This window comes from Scyliorhinus torazame, chromosome 14, assembly GCF_047496885.1.
Source record: "Scyliorhinus torazame isolate Kashiwa2021f chromosome 14, sScyTor2.1, whole genome shotgun sequence".
Classification (NCBI taxonomy): Eukaryota; Metazoa; Chordata; class Chondrichthyes; order Carcharhiniformes; family Scyliorhinidae; genus Scyliorhinus; species Scyliorhinus torazame.
The window spans coordinates 25,261,802-25,288,835 of NC_092720.1; the positions used below are offsets into that span (position 1 = coordinate 25,261,802).

The 27,034-nt window shown below is 48.6% G+C and overlaps 1 protein-coding gene across 1 annotated transcript in view; it reads left to right on the forward strand.

The window, feature by feature from the left end:
- Window positions 1–27,034, forward strand: part of mindy4b (MINDY family member 4B) — a 151,435-nt gene that overhangs the window by 44,923 nt on the left and 79,478 nt on the right. Inside the window, exon 3 of the mRNA XM_072473847.1 lies at window positions 9,188–9,215. Coding sequence (XP_072329948.1) covers window positions 9,188–9,215 — 28 coding nt within the window. The remainder of the gene's footprint in view (window positions 1–9,187; window positions 9,216–27,034) is intronic.

Genomic DNA, 27,034 nt, shown 5'->3' on the forward strand with positions numbered 1-27,034 from the left:
ACTCAATGTGCTCTTCGTCCGCTGAGCTCTTCCTCATTGAGCTCTTCGTCAAAGAACAAAGAAAAATTACAGCACAGGAACAGGCCCTTCGGCCCTCCAAGCCTGCACCGATCCAGATCCTCTATCTAAAACTGTCGCCCATTTTCTAAGGATCTGTATCCCTGAGTTCTTCCTCACTGATTGCATCCTCACTGCATCTTCATTCATAAATGATTGACCTGGGGTAGGTGGGAAAGAACCTCCCCCCCCCCCCACTGTTTAGATCGGGGGTTAAGAAACCCTTCTAATTAGAAATAATTGCTTTTGCGTGAGTCAGGGAGAACGTGCTAGCCCACTTCCTCCACTTTCTCCTCTTTAAGACCCCCTTTAAAACCAACATCTTTGAACAAACATTTAGTCACTTTCCTAATGTTACCTTCTGAGGCTCAATGTGATATTTTGTTAGATAACATTCTGTGAAGAATCTTGGGATGTGTTGAAGGTGCTATATAAATTATAGGGCTGGTTTAGCTCAGTGGGCTAGACAGCTGGTTTGTGATGCAGAACAAGGCCAGCAGCACGGGTTCAATTCCCGTACCAGCTTACCCGAACAGGCGCTGGAATGTGGCGACTAGGGGCTTTTCACAGTAACTTCATACTTGTGACAATAAAAAAAAACGTTATTACGATGTCTTGATATTTACTAGAGGAGGGGTCAGAGCAAGGGAGGGGAGGATTAATTTTCTCTCCCTACAGATGCTGCCAGACCTGCTGAGATTTTGCAGCATTTTCTCTTTTGTTTCAGATTCCAGAGTAATTTGCTTTTATTCAGGGTTAATGTTGGGAACTCTGAAATCCATGAAGCTTTATCATAGAATTTACGGTGCAGAAGGAGGCCATTCGGCCCATTGAGTCTGCACCGGCTCTTGGAAAGAGCACCCTACCCAAGCCCACACCTCCACCCTATCCCCATAACCCAGTAACCCCACCCAACACTAAGGGCAATTTTGGACACTAAGGGCAATTTACCATGGCCAATCCACCTAACCTGCACATCTTTGGACTGTGGGAGGAAACCGGAGCACCCGGAGGAAACCCACGCACACACGGGGAGGATGTGCAGACTCCGCACAGACAGTGACCCAAGCCGTAATCGAGCCTGGGACCCTGGAGCTGTGAAGCAATTGTGCTGCCCATAAAACCCCGTGGCATACGTGAGGTTTTTGAATAGGCTCCCCACCAGGAAGCCAGTCTGATTCACAGAATTCACTGCCCGTCTGGTGCGGAATGCTCTAGAAAGGACGACAGCCACCATGACCAGGCTAGCATGAGCTTCTTCAAAAGCACCGCCCAAACAGTGACCTCTGCTGCCTGGACAAAGGGTGGCTGTGTACATTTTTAAATTTCCTGAAGGATAGACTGGTTTCATATGGAGAGCGACCCAGGTATATTAGACTGATCCCCCGGGATGAGTGGATGTTCTATGAGAAGAGGTTAAGCGGGCCATCAATGTCCCTTGATATTTCTTCAGGGCAGCACGGCAGCACAGTGGTTGGCACTGTGACGTCACACCGCCAGGGTCCAGGTTCGATTCCCAGCTTGGGTCACTATGTATGCAGAGTCTGCACGTTCTCCCCGTGCGTGGGTTTCCTCCGGGTGCTCCGGTTTCCTCCCACAGTACAAAGATATGCAGGATAGGTAGATTGGCCATGCTTAATTGCCCTTAGTGTCCAAAAAAAAAAGTTAGGTGGTGTTACTGGGTTACGGGGATCGGGTGGAGGTGTGGGTGCTCTTTCCGAGAACTGGTGCAGACTCGATGGGCCGAATGGCCTCCTTCTGCACTGTAAGTTCTATGATTCTATGATTTCTTATGTTTTATATTAAAAGGTTAAATTCAGCTGTTAGATAGTCAGGGAGTGCCTCAAGAATTGAGCATGATGAGAAGATCTGGGGTATCAATGCATCTTTCATCCCTGTGCCGGTTGAGCCTGGACTGGGTATGTCGGCAGGAGAGAAAAATTGGGAGGGTTTATTGGGCCCTGTTTCCTGCCATCGTTTTACACAGCAAAGCAGGCTGAGCTCAGGCGAGAGGGAAGATTAGTATTTGCCGGGTGAGGGATGTAGCAGTAGGCCTCCTAGGCTCAATTTGCTTCTATTTTCCATGTATCTGGAACAATACAGTGCAGGAAAATTCCTGCTGTAGTGCCATGTTTTATATTCCTTGTCCTCATACCAGCATCCGCTTAAGTATTCCGGTGACAATAACTTTTTTTTTAAATATATTTTATTCAAAATATTTGGCCAACCATAACAGTACATTGTGTATCTTTGACACAGTAATATAACAATATAAATAACAATGGCCAGTTTTTTAAACAATAAATAAATAATATATAAACAACATCAACATTAAAAAACAAAACTAAATGGCAACTGCCTTGTCCCAAATAAATACTCTCCAAAAATACAATTCAGCAGTCCAGTATACAATTACCTATAACAACAACCTATACATATTATACTTATACACTAACATCCCTGAGAGTCCTTCTGGTTCCTCCCCCCCCCCCCCCTCCCCCCCCCCCCCCCCCCCCCCCGGGTTGCTGCTGCTGTCTTCTTCTTTTCCATTCCCTCTATCTTTCTGTGAGGTATTTGACGAACGGTTGCCACCGCCTGGTGAACACTTGAGCCGATCCCCTTAGGACGAACTTAATCCGTTCCAGCTTTATAAACCCTGCCATGTCATTTATCCAGGTCTCCACACCCGGGGGCTTGGCTTCCTTCCACATCAACAGTATCCTGCGCCGGGCTACTAGGGACGCAAAGGCCAAAACATCAGCCTCTTTCGCCTCCTGCACTCCCGGCTCTTCAGCAACCCCAAATATAGCCAACCCCCAGCTTGGTTCGACCTGGACCCCCGCCACCTTCGAAAGCACCTTTGTCACCCCCACCCAAAACCCCTGTAGTGCCGGACATGACCAGAACATGTGGGTGTGATTCGCTGGGCTTCTCGAGCATCTCGCACACCTATCCTCTACTCCAAAAAATTTACTGAGCCGTGCTCCAGTCATATGCGCCCTGTGTAACACCTTAAATTGTATCAGGCTTAGCCTGGCACACGAGGACGATGAGTTTACCCTACTTAGGGCATCAGCCCACAGCCCCTCCTCAATCTCCTCCCCCAGCTCTTCTTCCCATTTCCCTTTCAGCTCATCTACCATAATCTCCCCCTCGTCCCTCATTTCCCTATATATGTCTAATACCTTACCGTCCCCCACCCATGTCTTTGAGATCACTCTGTCCTTCATCTCCTGCGTCGGGAGCTGCGGGAATACCCTCACCTGTTGCCTCGCAAAAGCCCTCAGTTGCATATACCGGAATGCATTCCCTTGGGGCAACCCATATTTTTCGATCAGCGCTCCCAGACTTGCAAACGTCCCATCTACAAACAGATCTCTCAATTGTGTTACTCCTGCTCTTTGCCATGTTCCAAATCCCCCATCCATTCTCCCCGGAGCAAACCTATGGTTATTTCTTATTGGGGACCACACCGAGGCTCCCGTCTTTCCCCTATGCCGTCTCCACTGCCCCCAAATTTTCAGAGTAGCCACCACCACCGGGCTTGTGGTGTATTTCTTCGGTGAGAACGGCAACGGCGCCGTCACCATAGCTTGTAGGCTAGTCCCCCTGCAGGACGCCCTCTCTAATCTCTTCCACGCCGCTCCCTCCTCTTCTCCCATCCACTTACATACCATTGAGATATTGGCGGCCCAGTAGTACTCACTTAGGCTCGGTAGTGCCAGCCACCCCCCCCATCCCTACTACGCTGCAAAAATCCCTTCCTCACTCTCGGGGTCTTCCCGGCCCACACAAAACTCATGATACTCTTCTCAATCCTTTTGAAAAAAGCTTTCGTGATCACCACCGGGAGGCACTGAAACACAAAGAGGAATCTCGGGAGGACCACCATTTTAACCGCCTGCACCCTCCCTGCCAGTGACAGGGATACCATGTCCCATCTCTTGAAGTCCTCCTCCATCTGTTCCACCAACCGCGTTAAATTTAACCGATGCAATGTACCCCAATTCTTGGCTATCTGGATCCCCAAGTAGCGAAAGTCCCTTGTTATCTTCCTCAGCGGTAAGTCCTCTATTTCTCTGCTCTGCTCCCCTGAATGCACCACAAACAACTCACTTTTCCCCATGTTCAGTTTATATCCTGAAAATTCTCCAAACTCCCCAAGTAACCGCATTATCTCTGGCATCCGCCACATACAACAACAAATCGTCCGCATACAGAGATACCCGGTGTTCTTCTCCTCCCCTGAGTACTCCCCTCCACTTCCTGGAACCCCTCAATGCCATTGCCAGGGGCTCAATCGCCAGTGCAAACAATAATGGGGACAGAGGACATCCCTGCCTCGTCCCTCTATGGAGCCGAAAATACGCAGACCCCCGTCCATTCGTGACCACGCTCGCCATCGGGGCCCTATACAGCAGCTGTGCCCATCTAATATACTCATCTCCAAAGCCAAATCTCCTCAACACTTCCCGCAAATAATCCCACTCCACTCTATCAAATGCTTTCTCGGCATCCATCGCCACCACTATCTCCGCTTCCCCCTCTGGTGGGGGCATCATCATTACCCCTAGCAGCCTCCGTATATTCGTATTCAGCTGTCTCCCCTTCACAAACCCAGTTTGGTCCTCATGGACCACCCCCGGGACACAATCCTCTATCCTCATTGCCATTACCTTGGCCAGAATCTTAGCGTCTACGTTCAGGAGGGAAATAGGCTATAGGACCCGCAATGCAGCGGGTCTTTTTCCTTCTTTAGGAGAAGCGATATCGTTGCCTCTGACATAGTCGGGGGCAGCTGTCCCCTTTCCCTCGCCTCATTAAAGGTTCTCATCAGTAGCGGGGCGAGCAAGTCCACATATTTCCTGTAAAATTCAACTGGGAATCCATCCGGTCCCGGGGCCTTCCCCACCTGCATGCTCCTAATTCCTTTCACTACTTCCTCCATTTCGATCTGTGCTCCCAGTCTCACCCTCTCCTGCTCCCCCACCTTCGGAAATTCCAGCTGGTCCAGAAAACACATCATTCTCTCCTTCCCATCCGGGGGCTGAGCTTCATATAATCTTTCATAGAATGCCTTGAACACTCCATTCACTCTCTCCGCTCCCCACTCCATCTCTCCCTCCTCATCCCTCACTCCCCCTATTTCCCTCGCTGCTCCCCTTTTCCTCAATTGGTGGGCCAGCAACCTGCTCGCCTTCTCCCCATACTCGTACTGTACACCCTGTGCCTTCCTCCACTGTGCCTCTGCAGTACCCATTGTCAGCAAATCAAATTCTACGTGTAGCCTTTGCGTTTCCCTGTACAGTCCCTCCTCCGGTGCCTCCGCATATTGCCTGTCCACCCTCAGAGGTTCTTGCAGCAACCGCTCCCGTTCCCTACTCTCCTGCTTTCCTTTATGTGCCCTGGTTGATATCAGCTCCCCTCTAACCACTGCCTTCAGCGCCTCCCAGACCACTCCCACCTGGACCTCCCCATTATCATTGAGTTCCAAATACTTTCCAATACACCCCCTCACCCTTAGACACACCCCCTCATCCGCCATTAGTCCCATGTCCATTCTCCAGGGTGGACGCCATTCTTTTTCCTCCCCTATCTCCAAGTCCACCCAGTGTGGAGCGTGATCCGAAATAGCTATAGCCGTATACTCCGTCCCCCTCGCCTTCGGGATCAACGCCCTTCCCAAAACAAAAAAGTCTATTCGCGAATAAACTTTGTGGACATAGGAGAAAAACGAAAACTCCTTACTCCTAGGTCTGCTAAATCTCCATGGGTCTACTCCTCCCATCTGCTCCATAAAGTCTTTAAGCACCTTGGCTGCTGCCGGCCTCCTTCCAGTCCTGGACCTCGATCTGTCCAGCCCTGGTTCCAGCACCGTGTTAAAATCTCCACCCATGACCAACTTCCCCACCTCTAGGTCCGGGATACGTCCTAACATGCGCCTCATAAAGTTGGCATCATCCCAGTTCAGGGCATATACGTTCACTAAAACCGCCGCCTCCCCCTGTAATTTGCCACTCACCATCACGTATCTGCCCCCACTATCCGCCACTATGGTCTTTGCCTCAAACATTACCCACTTCCCCACTAGTATAGCCACCCCCCTGTTTTTCGCATCTAGCCCCAAATGAAACACCTGCCCCACCCATCCTTTGCGTAGTCTAACCTGGTCTATCAGTTTCAAATGCGTCTCCTGTAACATAACCACAACTGCCTTAAGTTTCTTAAGGTGTGCGAGTACCCGTGCCCTCTTTATCGGCCCGTTCAGCCCTCTCACATTCCACGTGATCAGCCGGCTTGGGGGGCTCTTTACACCCCCCCCCCTTGTCGATTAGCCATCCCCTTTTATCCAGCTCCTCACAGTAAATCCCCCCTCCCACCCCCCCCCCCGCTAGATCCCCCACTAGCGTAGTTACACCCCCCATGTTGCTCCCAGAAGTCAGCAAACTCTGGCCGACCTCGGCTTCCCCCCGTGACCTCGGCTCGCACCGTGCGACGCCCCCTCCTTCCTGCTTCCCTATTCCCGCCATAATTATCATAGCGCGGGAACAAAGCCCGCGCTTCCCTTTTGGCCCCGCCCCCAATGGCCAACGCCCCCAGCTCCTCCACCTCCCTTCCTCCCTCCCCCACAACCTGTGGAAGAGAGAAAAGTTACCGGGTCGCAGGATTAACAACATAAAAATCATCTCTCCCCCCTTTTTCCCCCCTCTTCGCCCCCCATATTCGCCCCACCACTTTGTCTCAAACGTTCTTTTTTAATAACCCGCTTATTCCAATTTCTCTTCAACAATAAATGTCCACGCCTCATCCGCCGTTTCAAAGTAGTGGTGCTTCCCTTGATATGTGACCCACAGTCTTGCCGGCTGCAGCATTCCAAATTTAATCTTCTTTTTATGAAGCACCGCCTTGGCCCGATTAAAGCTCGCCCTCCTTCTCGCCACCTCCGCACTCCAGTCTTGATATACGCGGATCACCGCGTTCTCCCACCTACTGCTCCGAGTTTTCTTTGCCCATCTGAGGACCATCTCTCTGTCCTTAAAACGGAGGAATCTCACCACTGTGGCTCTGGGAATTTCTCCTGCTCTCGGTCTTCGCGCCATAACTCGATAAGCTCCCTCCACCTCCAGCGGACCCGTCGGGGCCTCCGCTCCCATTAACGAGTGCAGCATCGTGCTCACATATGCCCCGACGTCCGCCCCTTCTGCACCTTCAGGAAGACCAAGAATCCTTAAATTCTTCCTCCTCGCATTATTCTCCAGCACCTCCAGCCTTTCCACACATCGTTTATGGTGTGCCTCGTGCATCTCCGTCTTCACCACCAGAGCCCTGTATATCGTCTTCGTTCTCGGCAGCCTTTGCCTTCACGACCCAAAGCTCCCGCTCCTGGGTCTTTTGCTCATCTTTTAGCCCTTCAATCGCCTGTAATATCGGGGCCAACAGCTCCTTCTTCATCTCCTTTTTAAGCTCTTCCACGCAGCGTTTCAAAAACTCATGTTGTTCGGGGCCCCATATTAAACTGCCACCTTGCGACGCCATCTTGGTTTTTGCTTGCCTTCCTTGCCGCTGCTCTAAAGGATCCACCGCAATCCGGCCACTTTCCTCTCCTTTTTCCATCCGTATCCAGGGGGATTCCCTTCTGGTTTACCGCACAGTACTTTTAGCCGTTAAAATTGCCGTTGGGGCTCTTATTAAGAGCCCAAAAGTCCGTTCCACCGGGAGCTGCTGAAACGTGCGACTTAGCTGGTCATCGCCGCACCCGGAAGTGGGTGACAATAACTTTAATTGTAATGTTACATCAATCACCATGACTGTGCCCATGAGTGAGCGCATTAACACAATGGAGTCTCTTGGCTGATAGCGCACATACTTCTGAGTACTTCTGAGTATACTAGTGGAGAGATTGTGTTACTGGAGTGAAAATCCAGTGACCTGGAGTAGTTGAGGAATTAAAATTCAGTGAATTAAATAAATCTGAAATAAAAAGCCGCTGTCAGTTATGGTGACCACGAAACTAACTGGGTTGATGTAAATACCCACCTGGACATTTGTCCTCCTTACCCCATCTGACTTAATCCACAGCGCTGCGGTTCACTCTGAACTAACCCCTGAAATGGCAACGCCAGTACTCAAGTAGACGACTCACCGCCGCTTTCTCAAGGGCAATTAGGGATGGGCAGTAAACATTGGCCGTGACAACGGCACCCACGTCTTGTGACTGAATTTTTCTTGAAGAAACTCCTTGAAGAGTTTCTGAAATGTTCACCAAGATGGTGAGAAATCCTTCGGCTTGATTCAGTTCGTAGCTCCCATTGGAGTCATACAGCACAGAAAAGGCCCTCCCGCCCATCTCGTCTGCGCCAGTCAAAAACAACCACCTCACTGCTCTAATCCCATTTTCCCGCACTTGGCCCATAGCTTTGCATGCCTTGAGATCGGAAGTGCACATCTAAATTATTCAGAGTTAGAAAGCTGCGCTTTCAAGCCCCACTAAAGTTTTTTTTTCACAAACAATTTTATTGAGGTATTTGAGGCATATAGAAAAAATGACATTGTACAGTACAAACAAAAAAAGAAGTCAAGACACAAATTCCACATTAAACATAGTGCAAACCGGCTCTGTTCTCGCACGGACCTGCCTCAATATCCCCCTACTCTCCCCTAGCCCCCCCCTCCCCACGCCCTCCGACCCCCTGCTGACGCTTACTCCTCTGCGAAGAAGTCAATAAATGGCTGCCACCTTCAGGCCAACGCTAGTAGCGAACCTCTGAAGGCGAACTTGACTTTCTCTAGGCAAGCCCCGCTAAAGTTGACCGATATTTCAATGCAGCACTTGGGAAGTACGGTATTGTCACGAGCACTGACTTTCAACTGGGATATTAAATCAAGGTCCATGGCCGGTCGGGAAAGATCCATGCACCAACTTGCGGAAAAGCCGGGAGTTCCCGCCGGACAACATCCCCGACTCACCAAACAGCGCCGCAAACGACGAACGATAATATGTTCTTAAATTAAAGAGTGGCTTTGATTCTGCTCTCTCACTGCTGCCAATCGGGTGACAACAGTTTGGGAGAAATCAGAGAAGAAATATTGCACTTTCCTGCTAAATTGAAATATTTATTTTGATTTGCAGATTACAGTTCAAGGACACTGTGGTCAAGGTAAGTGATGGAAGTAATCTGAATTGAAACATAAAAGATGGATAAAAAGCACTGAAGGAGGCAGTTTGGTTCATTGTGATGTTGTTGCCTAAATAAGCTCTCACCTGCCTAATCCCACTTTTCTGCTCATTGTGAACAGCCTCAAGTACATGTGCAATATTTTTAAAATGTGATGAGGGATTCTGTTTCTACGACTTGAGCTGCAGAGTTCCAGATCCCAACCACGCTCTGGGTGAACAAATGCCTCATCCACGCCCCTCTGAGCCTTCTCCCAATTACTTGAAATGTATTCCCCCTTGTTTACTGACCTCTCTGCCATGGGAAGTAGGCCTTTCCTCTCCAATCTGCCTCAGCCCCTTATAATCTATACATTTCAATTAAATCTTCAAACAGCCTCCCTCCATTCCAAAGGAAACAACCCCAGCCTATTTAATCTTTCCTCATTCTCCAATCCCGGGAACATCCTCTTAAATTTCCTCTGTGTCCTTTCCAGCGCGATCACGTCTGCCTGAGGTGCTGTGATGATTGTCTATCATGGGGCTGGATTTCGTGGCCCATCGCGAATGTGTTTTTAGCAGGGGCAGAGGGGGAGGGGGAGGGGGAGGGGGGGTGTGGTGGTATGTATTAGGGGTGTTACGGTACCCTGTGATGCCGAGAGGCTATTGGTGGATAGACGCTGGGTCCCGATTGGATCAGCCCCCTACTGGCTCCACCCAGTAAGGCGGAGTATCAGAGCCCGGGTTCTCCCAGCAGCCGCATTCTGTAACTGTGCTGTTGGGGAACAAGTCTGTGCAATAAAGCCATCGATTGACTCCATCTCTTCTCGTCTCGTGAGTGATTGAGTGTGCTACAGGAGGGACACATGAAATATGTTGGGTGCCCAGCCCAGCTCCTTCTCACCTCACCCCAGCCTGTTTTTATTTTATTTTGTCCCTTAATTCTCTTGCTGTGCAGAAGTCTTCACGTGGCAATTGTCACGGTGTGGAAACGAAGAACTCACTATCTGAGGAATCGTGAGCTATATAAACGTACAAACTAGGAGTCGGCCACTCAGCCCCTCGAACCTGCTGCACCAGGTTCTAATAAGAGCACGGATGATCTGATTGTAACCTCAAGTCCGCATTCCTGCCTACCCCCGATAATCTTTCCCTCCCTTTCATATCCAGAATCTATCCAGCTTGAAAATATTCAAAGACTTTGCTTCCACTGTCTTCTGAGGAAGAGCGTTCCAGAGACTCAGCACCCTCTGAGAGAGAAAACGTTTCTTTGTCTTAAGTTGGGTGACCCCTTATTTTACTGTTTTTATTGAACATTTTTTATAGATGCACAAAACAAATAAACACCCCAAAAGAAAAAACACCTCAACCCCCTCTAGCCACCCCCCCACCCTCACCCTCACCCCGGCTCCGGCTGATCCGACACCCCGAAAATGGCCTCTAGGGGATCGAGCTCTAATTCCAATCGTAAGGTCGCCGGCATGGTGTTGAAGAAGGAACCCCTGACGCTCGCCAGCTGAGGAAATGGCCAGAACATTATCCGTTCGGCCCCTCCCACACCGCTCGCACTTATCATAGAATCATAGAATTTACAGTGCAGAAGGAGGCCATTCAGCCCATCGAGTCTGCACCGGCTCTTGGAAAGAGCACCCTACCCAAGTCCGCACCTCCACCCTATCCCACTAACCCAGTAACCCCACCCAACACTAAGGGCAATTTTGGACACTAAGGGCAATTTATAATGGCCAATCCACCTAACCTGTACATCTTTGGACTGTGGGAGGAAAGCGGAGCACCCGGAGGAAACCCACGCACACAAGGGGAGAAAGTGCAGACTCCGCACAGACAGTGACCCAAACCGGGACTCGAACTTGGGACCCTGGAGCTGTGAAGCAATTATGCCAACCACTATGGTACCGTGCTGCCCACTTATCCTCTAACCCCTCAAACAACCGACACATCCTAGCCCTTGTTAAGTGTGCCCGATGAACCACTTTTTTTTCGATAAATTTAGAGTATCCAACTCATTTTTGCCAATTAAGGAGCAATTTAGCGTGGCCACTCCCCCAAGCCTGCACATCTTTGGGTTGTGAGGGCGAAACTCACGCAGACACGGGGAGAATGTGCAAACTCTACACGGACAGTGACCCAGAGTCAGGATCGGACCAGGGACTTCGGCGCCGTGAGGCAGCAGTGCTAACCACTGCGCCACCGTGCCGCCCTCGATGTACCACTTTAACTGTTTGAGCCAGAGCCTTACACAGGACGACGTGACACTCACTTCGTAGGGCTTCATGCTCCATCCCCCCCTCCACCTCCCCTCCCAACTCTTCCTCCCATTTGACCTTGTGACCCCTTACTTTTAAATGGTGACCCCTGATTCTAGATTTTCCCACAAGGGGAAACATCCTCTCCACATCCACCCTGTCAATATCCCTCAGGGTCTAATGTGAGTGTGTGTGGGTGTGACTCCGCTGACTCTGCTAAACTCCAGCAGTTACAAGCCGAGCTTGTCCAGCATTTCCTCAGAAGACACTCTGCCATCCATGATGTTTGTCCAGTAAATCTTCACTGAACTTCTTCCAATGCATTTACATTCTTCCTTAAATAAGGCGACCTAAACTGTACACCAGGATTTCCCAAACCTTCCGAGCTGCGGAACCCCAAGTAACCTATCAAGAGGATCGGGGAACCTCAATCATTCCCACAATGTCGACGCCCCATTTTTTGCTGCGAAATTGGTGCGAACACAAGTAAACGCAAATCAGACTGTTCTCGCAAAATCTATGCATTTATTTATGTATAAAGGCACGGTAGCACAGTGGTTAGCGCCGTTGCTTCACAGCTCCAGGGCCCCGGTTTCGATTCCCGGCTTGAGTCACTGTCAGTGCTGAGTCTGCACGTTCTCCCCGTGTCTGCGTGGGCCTCCTGTTTCCTCCCACAAGTCCCGAAAGACGTGTTGTTAGGTGAATTGGACATTCTAAATTCTCCCTCAGTGTACCCGAACTGGCGCCGGAATGTGGCAACTAGGGGCTTTTCACAGTAACCTCATTGCAGTGTTAATGTAAGTCTACTTGTGACACTAATTAAGATTATTACTATTATTAATCTGGTCAAATAGAAATTATCTGATTAAAAATATATAAGTCTCACCCTTTGTCATTGTTAATGGGAGGAATGATGCTGGAAAGCTGATTCTAATATTGACACGCATCTCTTTCCCTCACACACACCCACTCATGTATCTGTCTCACACGCACCCACACAAACACACTCACCACACATCCTCACACACAAACACACTCACCACACATCCTCACACACAAACACACTCACCACACATCCTCACACACAAACACACTCACCACACATCCTCACACACAAACACACTCACATCCTCATACACAAACACACTCACCACACATCCTCACACACAAACACACTCACATCCTCACACACAAACACACTCACCACACATCCTCACACACAAACACACTCACATCCTCACACACAAACACACTCACCACACATCCTCACACACAAACACATTCACCACACATCCTCACACACAAACACACTCACCACACATCCTCACACACAAACACACTCACATCCTCACACACAAACACATTCACCACACATCCTCACACACAAACACACCCACCACACATCCTCACACACAAACACACTCACATCCTCACACATAAACACACTCACCACACATCCTCACACACAAACACACTCACCCCACATCCTCACACACAAACACACTCACATCCTCACACACAAACACACTCACACCCTCACACACAAACACTCTCGCCACACATCCTCACACACAAACACACCCAAACACATTCACCACACATCCTCACACACAAACACACTCACCACACATCCTCACACACAAACACACTCACATCCTCACACATAAACACACTCACCACACATCCTCACACACAAACACACTCACCACACATCCTCACACACAACCACACTCACATCCTCACACACAAACACACTCACATCATCACACACAAACACACTCGCCACACATGCTCACACACAAACACACTCACATCCTCACACACAAACACACTCACATCCTCACACACAAACACACTCACATCCTCACACACAAACACACTCACATCCTCACACACAAACACACTCACATCCTCACACATAAACACACTCACCACACATCCTCACACACAAACACACTCACATCCTCACACACAAACACACTCACATCCTCACACACAAACACACTCGCCACACATCCTCACACACAAACACACCCACCACACATCCTCACACACAAACACACCCACCACACATCCTCACACACAAACACACTCACATCCTCACACATAAACACACTCACCACACATCCTCACACACAAACACACTCACATCCTCACACACAAACACACTCACATCCTCACACACAAACACACTCACCACACATCCTCACACACAAACACCCTCACCACACATCCTCACACACAAACACATTCACCACACATCCTCACACACAAACACACTCACCACACATCCTCACACACAAACACACTCACCACACAACCTCACACACAAACACACTCACCACACATCCTCACACACAAACACACTCACATCCTCACACACAAACACACTCACCACACATCCTCACACACAAACACACTCACCACACATCCTCACACACAAACAAACTCACCACACATCCTCACACACAAACACACTCACCATACATCCTCACACACAAACACACTCACATCCTCACACACAAACACACTCACCACACATCCTCACACACAAACACACTCACCACACATCCTCACACACAAACACACTCACCATACATCCTCACACACAAACACACTCACAGCCTCACACACAAACACACTCACCACACATCCTCACACACAAACACACTCACCATACATCCTCACACACAAACACACTCACATCCTCACACATAAACACACTCACTACACATCCTCACACACAAACACACTCACCACACATCCTCACTCACAAACACACTCACATCCTCACACACAAACACACTCACATCCTCACACACAAACACACTCACCACACATCCTCACACACAAACACACTCACCACACATCTTCACACACAAACACACTCACCACACTTCCTCACACACAAACACACTCACCACACATCCTCACAGACAAACACACTCACCTCACATCCTCACACACAAACACACTCACATCCTCACACACAAACACACTCACCACACATCCTCACACACAAACACACTCACATCCTCACACACAAACACACTCACCACACATCCTCACACACAAACACACTCACCACACATCCTCACACACAAACACTCTCACCACACATCCTCACACACAAACACACTCATCACACATCCTCACACACAAACACTCTCACCACACATCCTCACACACAAACACTCTCACCACACATCCTCACACACAAACACTCTCACCACACATCCTCACACACAAACACACTCACTACACATCCTCACACACAAGCACACTCACATCCTCACACACAAACACACCCACCACACATTCTCACACACAAACACACTCACATCCTCACACACAAACACACTCAACCCACATCCTCACACACAAACACACTCACATCCTCACACACAAACACACTCACATCCTTACACACAAACACACCCACCACACATTCTCACACACAAACATACTCACATCCTCACACACAAACACACTCACCACACATCCTCACACACAAACACACCCACCTCACATCCTCACACAAAAACAAACTCACCACACATCCTCACACACAAACACACTCACCACACATCCTCACACATAAACACACCCACCACACATCCTCACACACAAACAAACCCACCACACATCCTCACACACAAACACACCCACCACACATTCTCACACACAAACACACTCACCACACATCCTCACACACAAACACACCCACCACACATCCTCACACACAAACAAACCCACCACACATCCTCACACACAAACACACCCACCACACATCCTCACACACAAACACACCCACCGCACATCCTCACACACAAACACACTCACCACACATCCTCACACACAAACACACCCACCACACATCCTCACACACAAACAAACCCACCACACATCTTCACACACAAACACACTCACCACACATCCTCACACACAAACACACCCACCACACATTCTCACACACAAACACACTCACCACACATCCTCACACACAAACACACTCACATCCTCACACACAAACACACCCACCACACATTCTCACACACAAACACACTCACCACACATCCTCACACACAAACACACACACCACACATCCTCACACACAAACACACTCACATCCTCACACACAAATACACTCACCACACATCCACACACACAAACACACCCACATCCTCACACACAAACACACTCACATCCTCACACACAAACACACTCACCACACATTCTCACACACAAACACACTCACATCCTCACACACAAACACACTCACCACACATCCTCACACACAAACACACTCACCACACATCCTCACACACAAACACACTCACCACACATCCTCACACACAAACACACTCACATCCTCACACACAAACACACTCACCACACATTCTCACACACAAACACACTCACAACCTCACACACAAACACACTCACATCCTCACACACAAACACACTCACATCCTCACACACAAACACACTCACCACACATCCTCACACACAAACAAACTCACCACACATCCTCACACACAAACACACTCACATCCTCACACACAAACACACTCACATCCTCACACACAAACACACTCATCACACATCATCACACACAAACACACTCACATCCTCACACACAAACACACTCACCACACATCCTCACACACAAACACACTCACCACACATCCTCACACACAAACACACTCACATCCTCACACACAAACACACTCACATCCTCACACACAAACACACTCACATCCTCACACACAAACACACTCACCTCACATCCTCACACACAAACACACTCACATCCTCACACGCAAACACACTCACATCCTCACACACAAACACACTCACATCCTCAAACACAAACAAACTCACATCCTCACACACAAACACACTCACATCCTCACACATAAACACACTCACCACACATCCTCACACACAAACACACTCACCACACATCCTCACACACAAACACACTCACATCCTCACACACAAACACACTCATCACACATCCTCACACACAAACACACTCACCACACATCCTCACACACAAACACACTCACCACACATCCTCACACACAAACACACTCACCACACATCCTCACACACAAACACACTCACCACACATCCTCACACAAAAACACACTCACCACACATCCTCACACACAAACACACTCACCACACATCCTCACACACAAACACACCCACCACACATCCTCACACACAAACACACCCACCACACATCCTCACACACAAACACACTCACATCCTCACACATAAACACACTCACCACACATCCTCACACACAAACACACTCACATCCTCACACACAAACACACTCACATCCTCACACACAAACACACTCACCACACATCCTCACACACAAACACCCTCACCACACATCCTCACACACAAACACATTCACCACACATCCTCACACACAAATACACTCACCACACATCCTCACACACAAACACACTCACCACACAACCTCACACACAAACACACTCACCACACATCCTCACACACAAACACACTCACATCCTCACACACAAACACACTCACCACACATCCTCACACACAAACACACTCACCACACATCCTCACACACAAACAAACTCACCACACATCCTCACACACAAACACACTCACCATACATCCTCACACACAAACACACTCACATCCTCACACACAAACACACTCACCACACATCCTCACACACAAACACACTCACCACACATCCTCACACACAAACACACTCACCATACATCCTCACACACAAACACACTCACAGCCTCACACACAAACACACTCACCACACATCCTCACACACAAACACACTCACCATACATCCTCACACACAAACACACTCACATCCTCACACATAAACACACTCACTACACATCCTCACACACAAACACACTCACCACACATCCTCACTCACAAACACACTCACATCCTCACACACAAACACACTCACCACACATCCTCACACACAAACACACTCACCACACATCCTCACACACAAACACACTCACCATACATCCTCACACACAAACACACTCACAGCCTCACACACAAACACACTCACCACACATCCTCACACACAAACACACTCACCATACATCCTCACACACAAACACACTCACATCCTCACACATAAACACACTCACTACACATCCTCACACACAAACACACTCACCACACATCCTCACTCACAAACACACTCACATCCTCACACACAAACACACTCACATCCTCACACACAAACACACTCACCACACATCCTCACACACAAACACACTCACCACACATCTTCACACACAAACACACTCACCACACTTCCTCACACACAAACACACTCACCACACATCCTCACAGACAAACACACTCACCTCACATCCTCACACACAAACACACTCACATCCTCACACACAAACACACTCACCACACATCCTCACACACAAACACACTCACATCCTCACACACAAACACACTCACCACACATCCTCACACACAAACACACTCACCACACATCCTCACACACAAACACTCTCACCACACATCCTCACACACAAACACACTCATCACACATCCTCACACACAAACACTCTCACCACACATCCTCACACACAAACACTCTCACCACACATCCTCACACACAAACACTCTCACCACACATCCTCACACACAAACACACTCACTACACATCCTCACACACAAGCACACTCACATCCTCACACACAAACACACCCACCACACATTCTCACACACAAACACACTCACATCCTCACACACAAACACACTCAACCCACATCCTCACACACAAACACACTCACATCCTCACACACAAACACACTCACATCCTTACACACAAACACACCCACCACACATTCTCACACACAAACATACTCACATCCTCACACACAAACACACTCACCACACATCCTCACACACAAACACACCCACCTCACATCCTCACACAAAAACAAACTCACCACACATCCTCACACACAAACACACTCACCACACATCCTCACACATAAACACACCCACCACACATCCTCACACACAAACAAACCCACCACACATCCTCACACACAAACACACCCACCACACATTCTCACACACAAACACACTCACCACACATCCTCACACACAAACACACCCACCACACATCCTCACACACAAACAAACCCACCACACATCCTCACACACAAACACACCCACCACACATCCTCACACACAAACACACCCACCGCACATCCTCACACACAAACACACTCACCACACATCCTCACACACAAACACACCCACCACACATCCTCACACACAAACACACCCACCACACATTCTCACACACAAACACACTCACCACACATCCTCACACACAAACACACTCACATCCTCACACACAAACACACCCACCACACATTCTCACACACAAACACACTCACCACACATCCTCACACACAAACACACACACCACACATCCTCACACATAAACACACCCACCACACATCCTCACACACAAACAAACCCACCACACATCCTCACACACAAACACACCCACCACACATTCTCACACACAAACACACTCACCACACATCCTCACACACAAAGACACCCACCACACATCCTCACACACAAACAAACCCACCACACATCCTCACACACAAACACACCCACCACACATCCTCACACACAAACACACCCACCGCACATCCTCACACACAAACACACTCACCACACATCCTCACACACAAACACACCCACCACACATCCTCACACACAAACACACCCACCACACATTCTCACACACAAACACACTCACCACACATCCTCACACACAAACACACTCACATCCTCACACACAAACACACCCACCACACATTCTCACACACAAACACACTCACCACACATCCTCACACACAAACACACACATCCTCACACACAAACACACTCACATCCTCACACACAAATACACTCACCACACATCCACACACACAAACACACCCACATCCTCACACACAAACACACTCACATCCTCACACACAAACACACTCACCACACATCCTCACACACAAACACACTCACCACACATCCTCACACACAAACACACTCACCACACATCCTCACACACAAATACACTCACATCCTCACACACAAACACACTCACCACACATTCTCACACACAAACACACTCACAACCTCACACACAAACACACTCACATCCTCACACACAAACACACTCACATCCTCACACACAAACACACTCACCACACATCCTCACACACAAACAAACTCACCACACATCCTCACACACAAACACACTCACATCCTCACACACAAACACACTCACATCCTCACACACAAACACACTCATCACACATCATCACACACAAACACACTCACATCCTCACACACAAACACACTCACCACACATCCTCACACACAAACACACTCACCACACATCCTCACACACAAACACACTCACATCCTCACACACAAACACACTCACATCCTCACACACAAACACACTCACATCCTCACACACAAACACACTCACCTCACATCCTCACACACAAACACACTCACATCCTCACACGCAAACACACTCACATCCTCACACACAAACACACTCACATCCTCAAACACAAACACACTCACATCCTCACACACAAACACACTCACATCCTCACACATAAACACACTCACCACACATCCTCACACACAAACACACTCACCACACATCCTCACACACAAACACACTCACATCCTCACACACAAACACACTCATCACACATCCTCACACACAAACACACTCACCACACATCCTCACACACAAACACACTCACCACACATCCTCACACACAAACACACTCACCACACATCCTCACACACAAACACACTCACCACACATCCTCACACAAAAACACACTCACCACACATCCTCACACACAAACACACTCACCACACATCCTCACACACAAACACACTCACATCCTCGCACACAAACACACTCACCACACATCCTCGCACACAAACACACTCACATCCTCACACACAAACACACTCACCACACATTCTCACACACAAACACACTCACATCCTCACACACAAACACACTCACCACACATCCTCACACACAAGCACACTCACCTCACATCCTCACACACAAACACACCCACATCCTCACACACAAACACACTCACCACACATCCTCACACACAAACACACTCACATCCTCACACACAAACACACTCACCACACATCCTCACACACAAACACACTCACCACACATCCTCATACACAAACACACTCACCACACATCCTCACACACAAACACACTCACATCCTCGCACACAAACACACTCACCACACATCCTCGCACACAAACACACTCACCACACATCCTCACACACAAACACACTCACCACACATCCTCACACACAAACACACTCACATCCTCACACACAAACACATTCACCACACATCCTCACACACAAACACACTCACCACACATCCTCACACACAAACACACTCACATCCTCGCACACAAACACACTCACCACACATCCTCACACACAAACACACTCACATCCTCACACACAAACTCACCACACATCCTCACACACAAACACACTCACCACACATCCTCACACACAAACACACTCACCACACATCCTCACACACAAACACACTCACCACACATCCTCACACACAAACACACTCACCTCACATCCTCACACACAAACACACTCACATCCTCACACACAAACACACTCACCACACATCCTCACACACAAACACACTCACATCCTCACACACAAACACACTCACATCCTCACACACAAACACACTCACCTCACATCCTCACACACAAACACACTCGCCACACATCCTCACACACAAACACACTCACATCCTCACACACAAACACACTCGCCACACATCCTCACACACAAACACACTCACCACACATCCTCACACACAAACACACTCGCCACACATCCTCACACACAAACACACTCACCACACGTCCTCACACACAAACACACTCACCACACACCCTCACACACAAACACACCCACCACACATCCTCACACACAAACACACTCGCCACACATCCTCACACACAAACACACTCACATCCTCACACACAAACACACTCACATCCTCACACACAAACACACTCACATCCTCACACACAAACACACTCACATCCTCACACACAAACACACTCACATCCTCACACACAAACACACCCACATCCTCACACACAAACACACTCACATCCTCACACACAAACACACTCACATCCTCACACACAAACACACTCACCTCACATTCTCACACACACACACACTCACTTGCTCACACACAAACACACTCACCACACATCCTCACACACAAACACACTCACATCCTCACACACAAACACACTCACCACACATCCTCACACACAAACACACTCACATCCTCACACACAAACACACTCACCACACATCCTCACACACAAGCACACTCACCTCACATCCTCACACACAAACACACCCACATCCTCACACACAAACACACTCACCACACATCCTCACACACAAACACACTCACATCCTCACACACAAACACACTCACCACACATCATCACACACAAACACACTCACCACACATCCTCACACACAAACACACTCACCACACATCCTCACACACAAACTCACCACACATCCTCACACACAAACACACTCACCACACATCCTCACACACACTCACCACACATCCTCGCACACAAACACACTCACCACACATCCTCACACACAAACACACTCACCACACATCCTCATACACAAACACACTCACCACACATCCTCACACACAAACACACTCACATCCTCGCACACAAACACACTCACCACACATCCTCGCACACGAACACACTCACCACACATCCTCACACACAAACACACTCACCACACATCCTCACACACAAACACACTCACATCCTCACACACAAACACATTCACCACACATCCTCACACACAAACACACTCACCACACATCCTCACACACAAACACACTCACATCCTCGCACACAAACACACTCACCACACATCCTCACACACAAACACACTCACATCCTCACACACAAACTCACCACACATCCTCACACACAAACACACTCACCACACATCCTCACACACAAACACACTCACCACACATCTTCACACACAAACACACTCACCACACATCCACACACACAAACACACTCACCTCACATCTTCACACACAAACACACTCACATCCTCACACACAAACACACTCACCACACATCCTCACACACAAACACACTCACATCCTCACACACAAACACACTCACATCCTCACACACAAACACACTCACCTCACATCCTCACACACAAACACACTCGCCACACATCCTCACACACAAACACACTCACATCCTCACACACAAACACACTCGCCACACATCCTCACACACAAACACACTCACCACACATCCTCACACACAAACACACTCGCCACACATCCTCACACACAAACACACTCACCACACGTCCTCACACACAAACACACTCACCACACACCCTCACACACAAACACACCCACCACACATCCTCACACACAAACACACTCGCCACACATCCTCACACACAAACACACTCACATCCTCACACACAAACACACTCACATCCTCACACACAAACACACTCACCACACATCCTCACACACAAACACACTCACATCCTCACACACAAACACACTCACATCCTCACACACAAACACACTCACCTCACATCCTCACACACAAACACACCCACATCCTCACACACAAACACACTCACATCCTCACACACAAACACACTCACCTCACATTCTCACACACACACACACTCACTTGCTCACACACAAACACACTCACCACACATCCTCACACACAAACACACTCACATCCTCACACACAAACACACTCACCACACATCCTCACACACAAACACACTCACATCCTCACACACAAACACACTCACCACACATCCTCACACACAAGCACACTCACCTCACATCCTCACACACAAACACACCCACATCCTCACACACAAACACACTCACCACACATCCTCACACACAAACACACTCACATCCTCACACACAAACACACTCACCACACAACATCACACACAAACACACTCACCACACATCCTCACACACAAACACACTCACCACACATCCTCACACACAAACAAACTCACCACACATCCTCCCACACAAACACACTCACCACACATCCTCACACACACTCACCACACATCCTCGCACACAAACACACTCACCACACATCCTCACACACAAACACACTCACCACACATCCTCATACACAAACACACTCACCACACATCCTCACACACAAACACACTCACATCCTCGCACACAAACACACTCACCACACATCCTCGCACACGAACACACTCACTACACATCCTCACACACAAACACACTCACCACACATCCTCACACACAAACACACTCACATCCTCACACACAAACACATTCACCACACATCCTCACACACAAACACACTCACCACACATCCTCATACACAAACACACTCACATCCTCGCACACAAACACACTCACCACACATCCTCACACACAAACACACTCACATCCTCACACACAAACTCACCACACATCCTCACACACAAACACACTCACCACACATCCTCACACACAAACACACTCACCACACATCCTCACACACAAACACACTCACCACACATCCTCACACACAAACACACTCACCTCACATCCTCACACACAAACACACTCAAATCCTCACACACAAACACACTCACATCCTCACACACAAACACACTCACATCCTCACACACAAACACACTCACCTCACATCCTCACACACAAACACACTCGCCACACATCCTCACACACAAACACACTCACATCCTCACACACAAACACACTCGCCACACATCCTCACACACAAACACACTCACCACACATCCTCACACACAAACACACTCGCCACACATCCTCACACACAAACACACTCACCACACATCCTCACACACAAACACACTCACCACACACCCTCACACACAAACACACCCACCACACATCCTCACACACAAACACACTCGCCACACATCCTCACACACAAACACACTCACATCCTCACACACAAACACACTCACATCCTCACACACAAACACACTCACCACACATCCTCACACACAAACACACTCACATCCTCACACACAAACACACTCACATCCTCACACACAAACACACTCACCTCACATCCTCACACACAAACACACCCACATCCTCACACACAAACACACTCACATCCTCACACACAAACACACTCACCTCACATTCTCACACACACACACACTCACATCCTCACACACAAACACACTCACCACACATCCTCACACACAAACACACTCACATCCTCACACACAAACACACTCACCACACATCCTCACACACAAACACACTCACATCCTCACACACAAACACACTCACCACACATCCTCACACACAAGTACACTCACCTCACATCCTCACACACAAACACACCCACATCCTCACACACAAACACACTCACCACACATCCTCACACACAAACACACTCACATCCTCACACACAAACACACTCACCACACATCATCACACACAAACACACTCACCACACATCCTCACACACAAACACACTCACCACACATCCTCACACACAAACAAACTCACCACACATCCTCACACACAAACACACTCACCACACATCCTCACAGACACTCACCACACATCCTCGCACACAAACACACTCACCACACATCCTCACACACAAACACACTCACCACACATCCTCACACACAAACACTCTCACCACACATCCTCACACACAAACACACTCACATCCTCACACACAAATACACTCACCACACATCCTCACACACAAACACACTCACATCCTCACACACAAACACTCTCATCTCACATCCTCACACACAAACACACTCGCCACACATCCTCACACACAAACACACTCACATCCTCACACACAAACACACACGCCACACATCCTCACACACAAACACACTCACCACACATCCTCACACACAAACACACTCGCCACACATCCTCACACACAAACACACTCACCACACATCCTCACACACAAACACACTCACCACACACCCTCACACACAAACACACCCACCACACATCCACACACACAAACACACTCGCCACACATCCTCACACACAAACACACTCACATCCTCACACACAAACACACTCACATCCTCACACACAAACACACTCACCACACATCCTCACACACAAACACACTCACCACACATCCTCACACACAAACACACTCACATCCTCACACACAAACACACTCACATCCTCACACACAAACACAATCACATCCTCACACACAAACACACTCACCTCACATTCTCACACACACACACACTCACATCCTCACACACAAACACACTCACCACACATCCTCACACACAAACACACTCACATCCTCACACACAAACACACTCACCACACATCCTCACACACAAACACACTCACATCCTCACACACAAACACACTCACCACACATCCTCACACACAAGCACACTCACCTCACATCCTCACACACAAACACACCCACATCCTCACACACAAACACACTCACCACACATCCTCACACACAAACACACTCACATCCTCACACACAAACACACTCACCACACATCATCACACACAAACACACTCACCACACATCCTCACACACAAACACACTCACCTCACATCCTCACACACAAACACACTCACCACACATCCTCACACACAAACACACTCACCACACATCCTCACACACACTCACCACACATCCTCGCACACAAACACACTCACCACACATCCTCACACACAAACACACTCACCACACATCCTCACACACAAACACTCTCACCACACATCCTCACACACAAACACACTCACATCCTCACACACAAACACACTCACCACACATCCTCACACACAAACACACTCACACCCTCACTCACAAACACACTCACCACACATCCTCACACACAAACACACTCACCACACATCCTCACACACAAACACACTCACCACACATCCTCACACATAAACACACTCACCACACATCCTCACACACAAACACTCTCACCACACATCCTCACACACAAACACACTCACATCCTCACACACAAACAAACTCACCACACATCCTCACACACAAACACACTCACCTCACATTCTCACACACAAACACACTAACCACACATCCTCACACACAAACACACTCACCACACATCCTCACACACAAACACACTCACATCCTCACTCACAAACACACTCACCACACATCCTCACACACAAACACACTCACCACACATCCTCACACACAAACAAACTCACCACACATCCTCACACACAAACACTCTCATCTCACATCCTCACACACAAACACACTCAC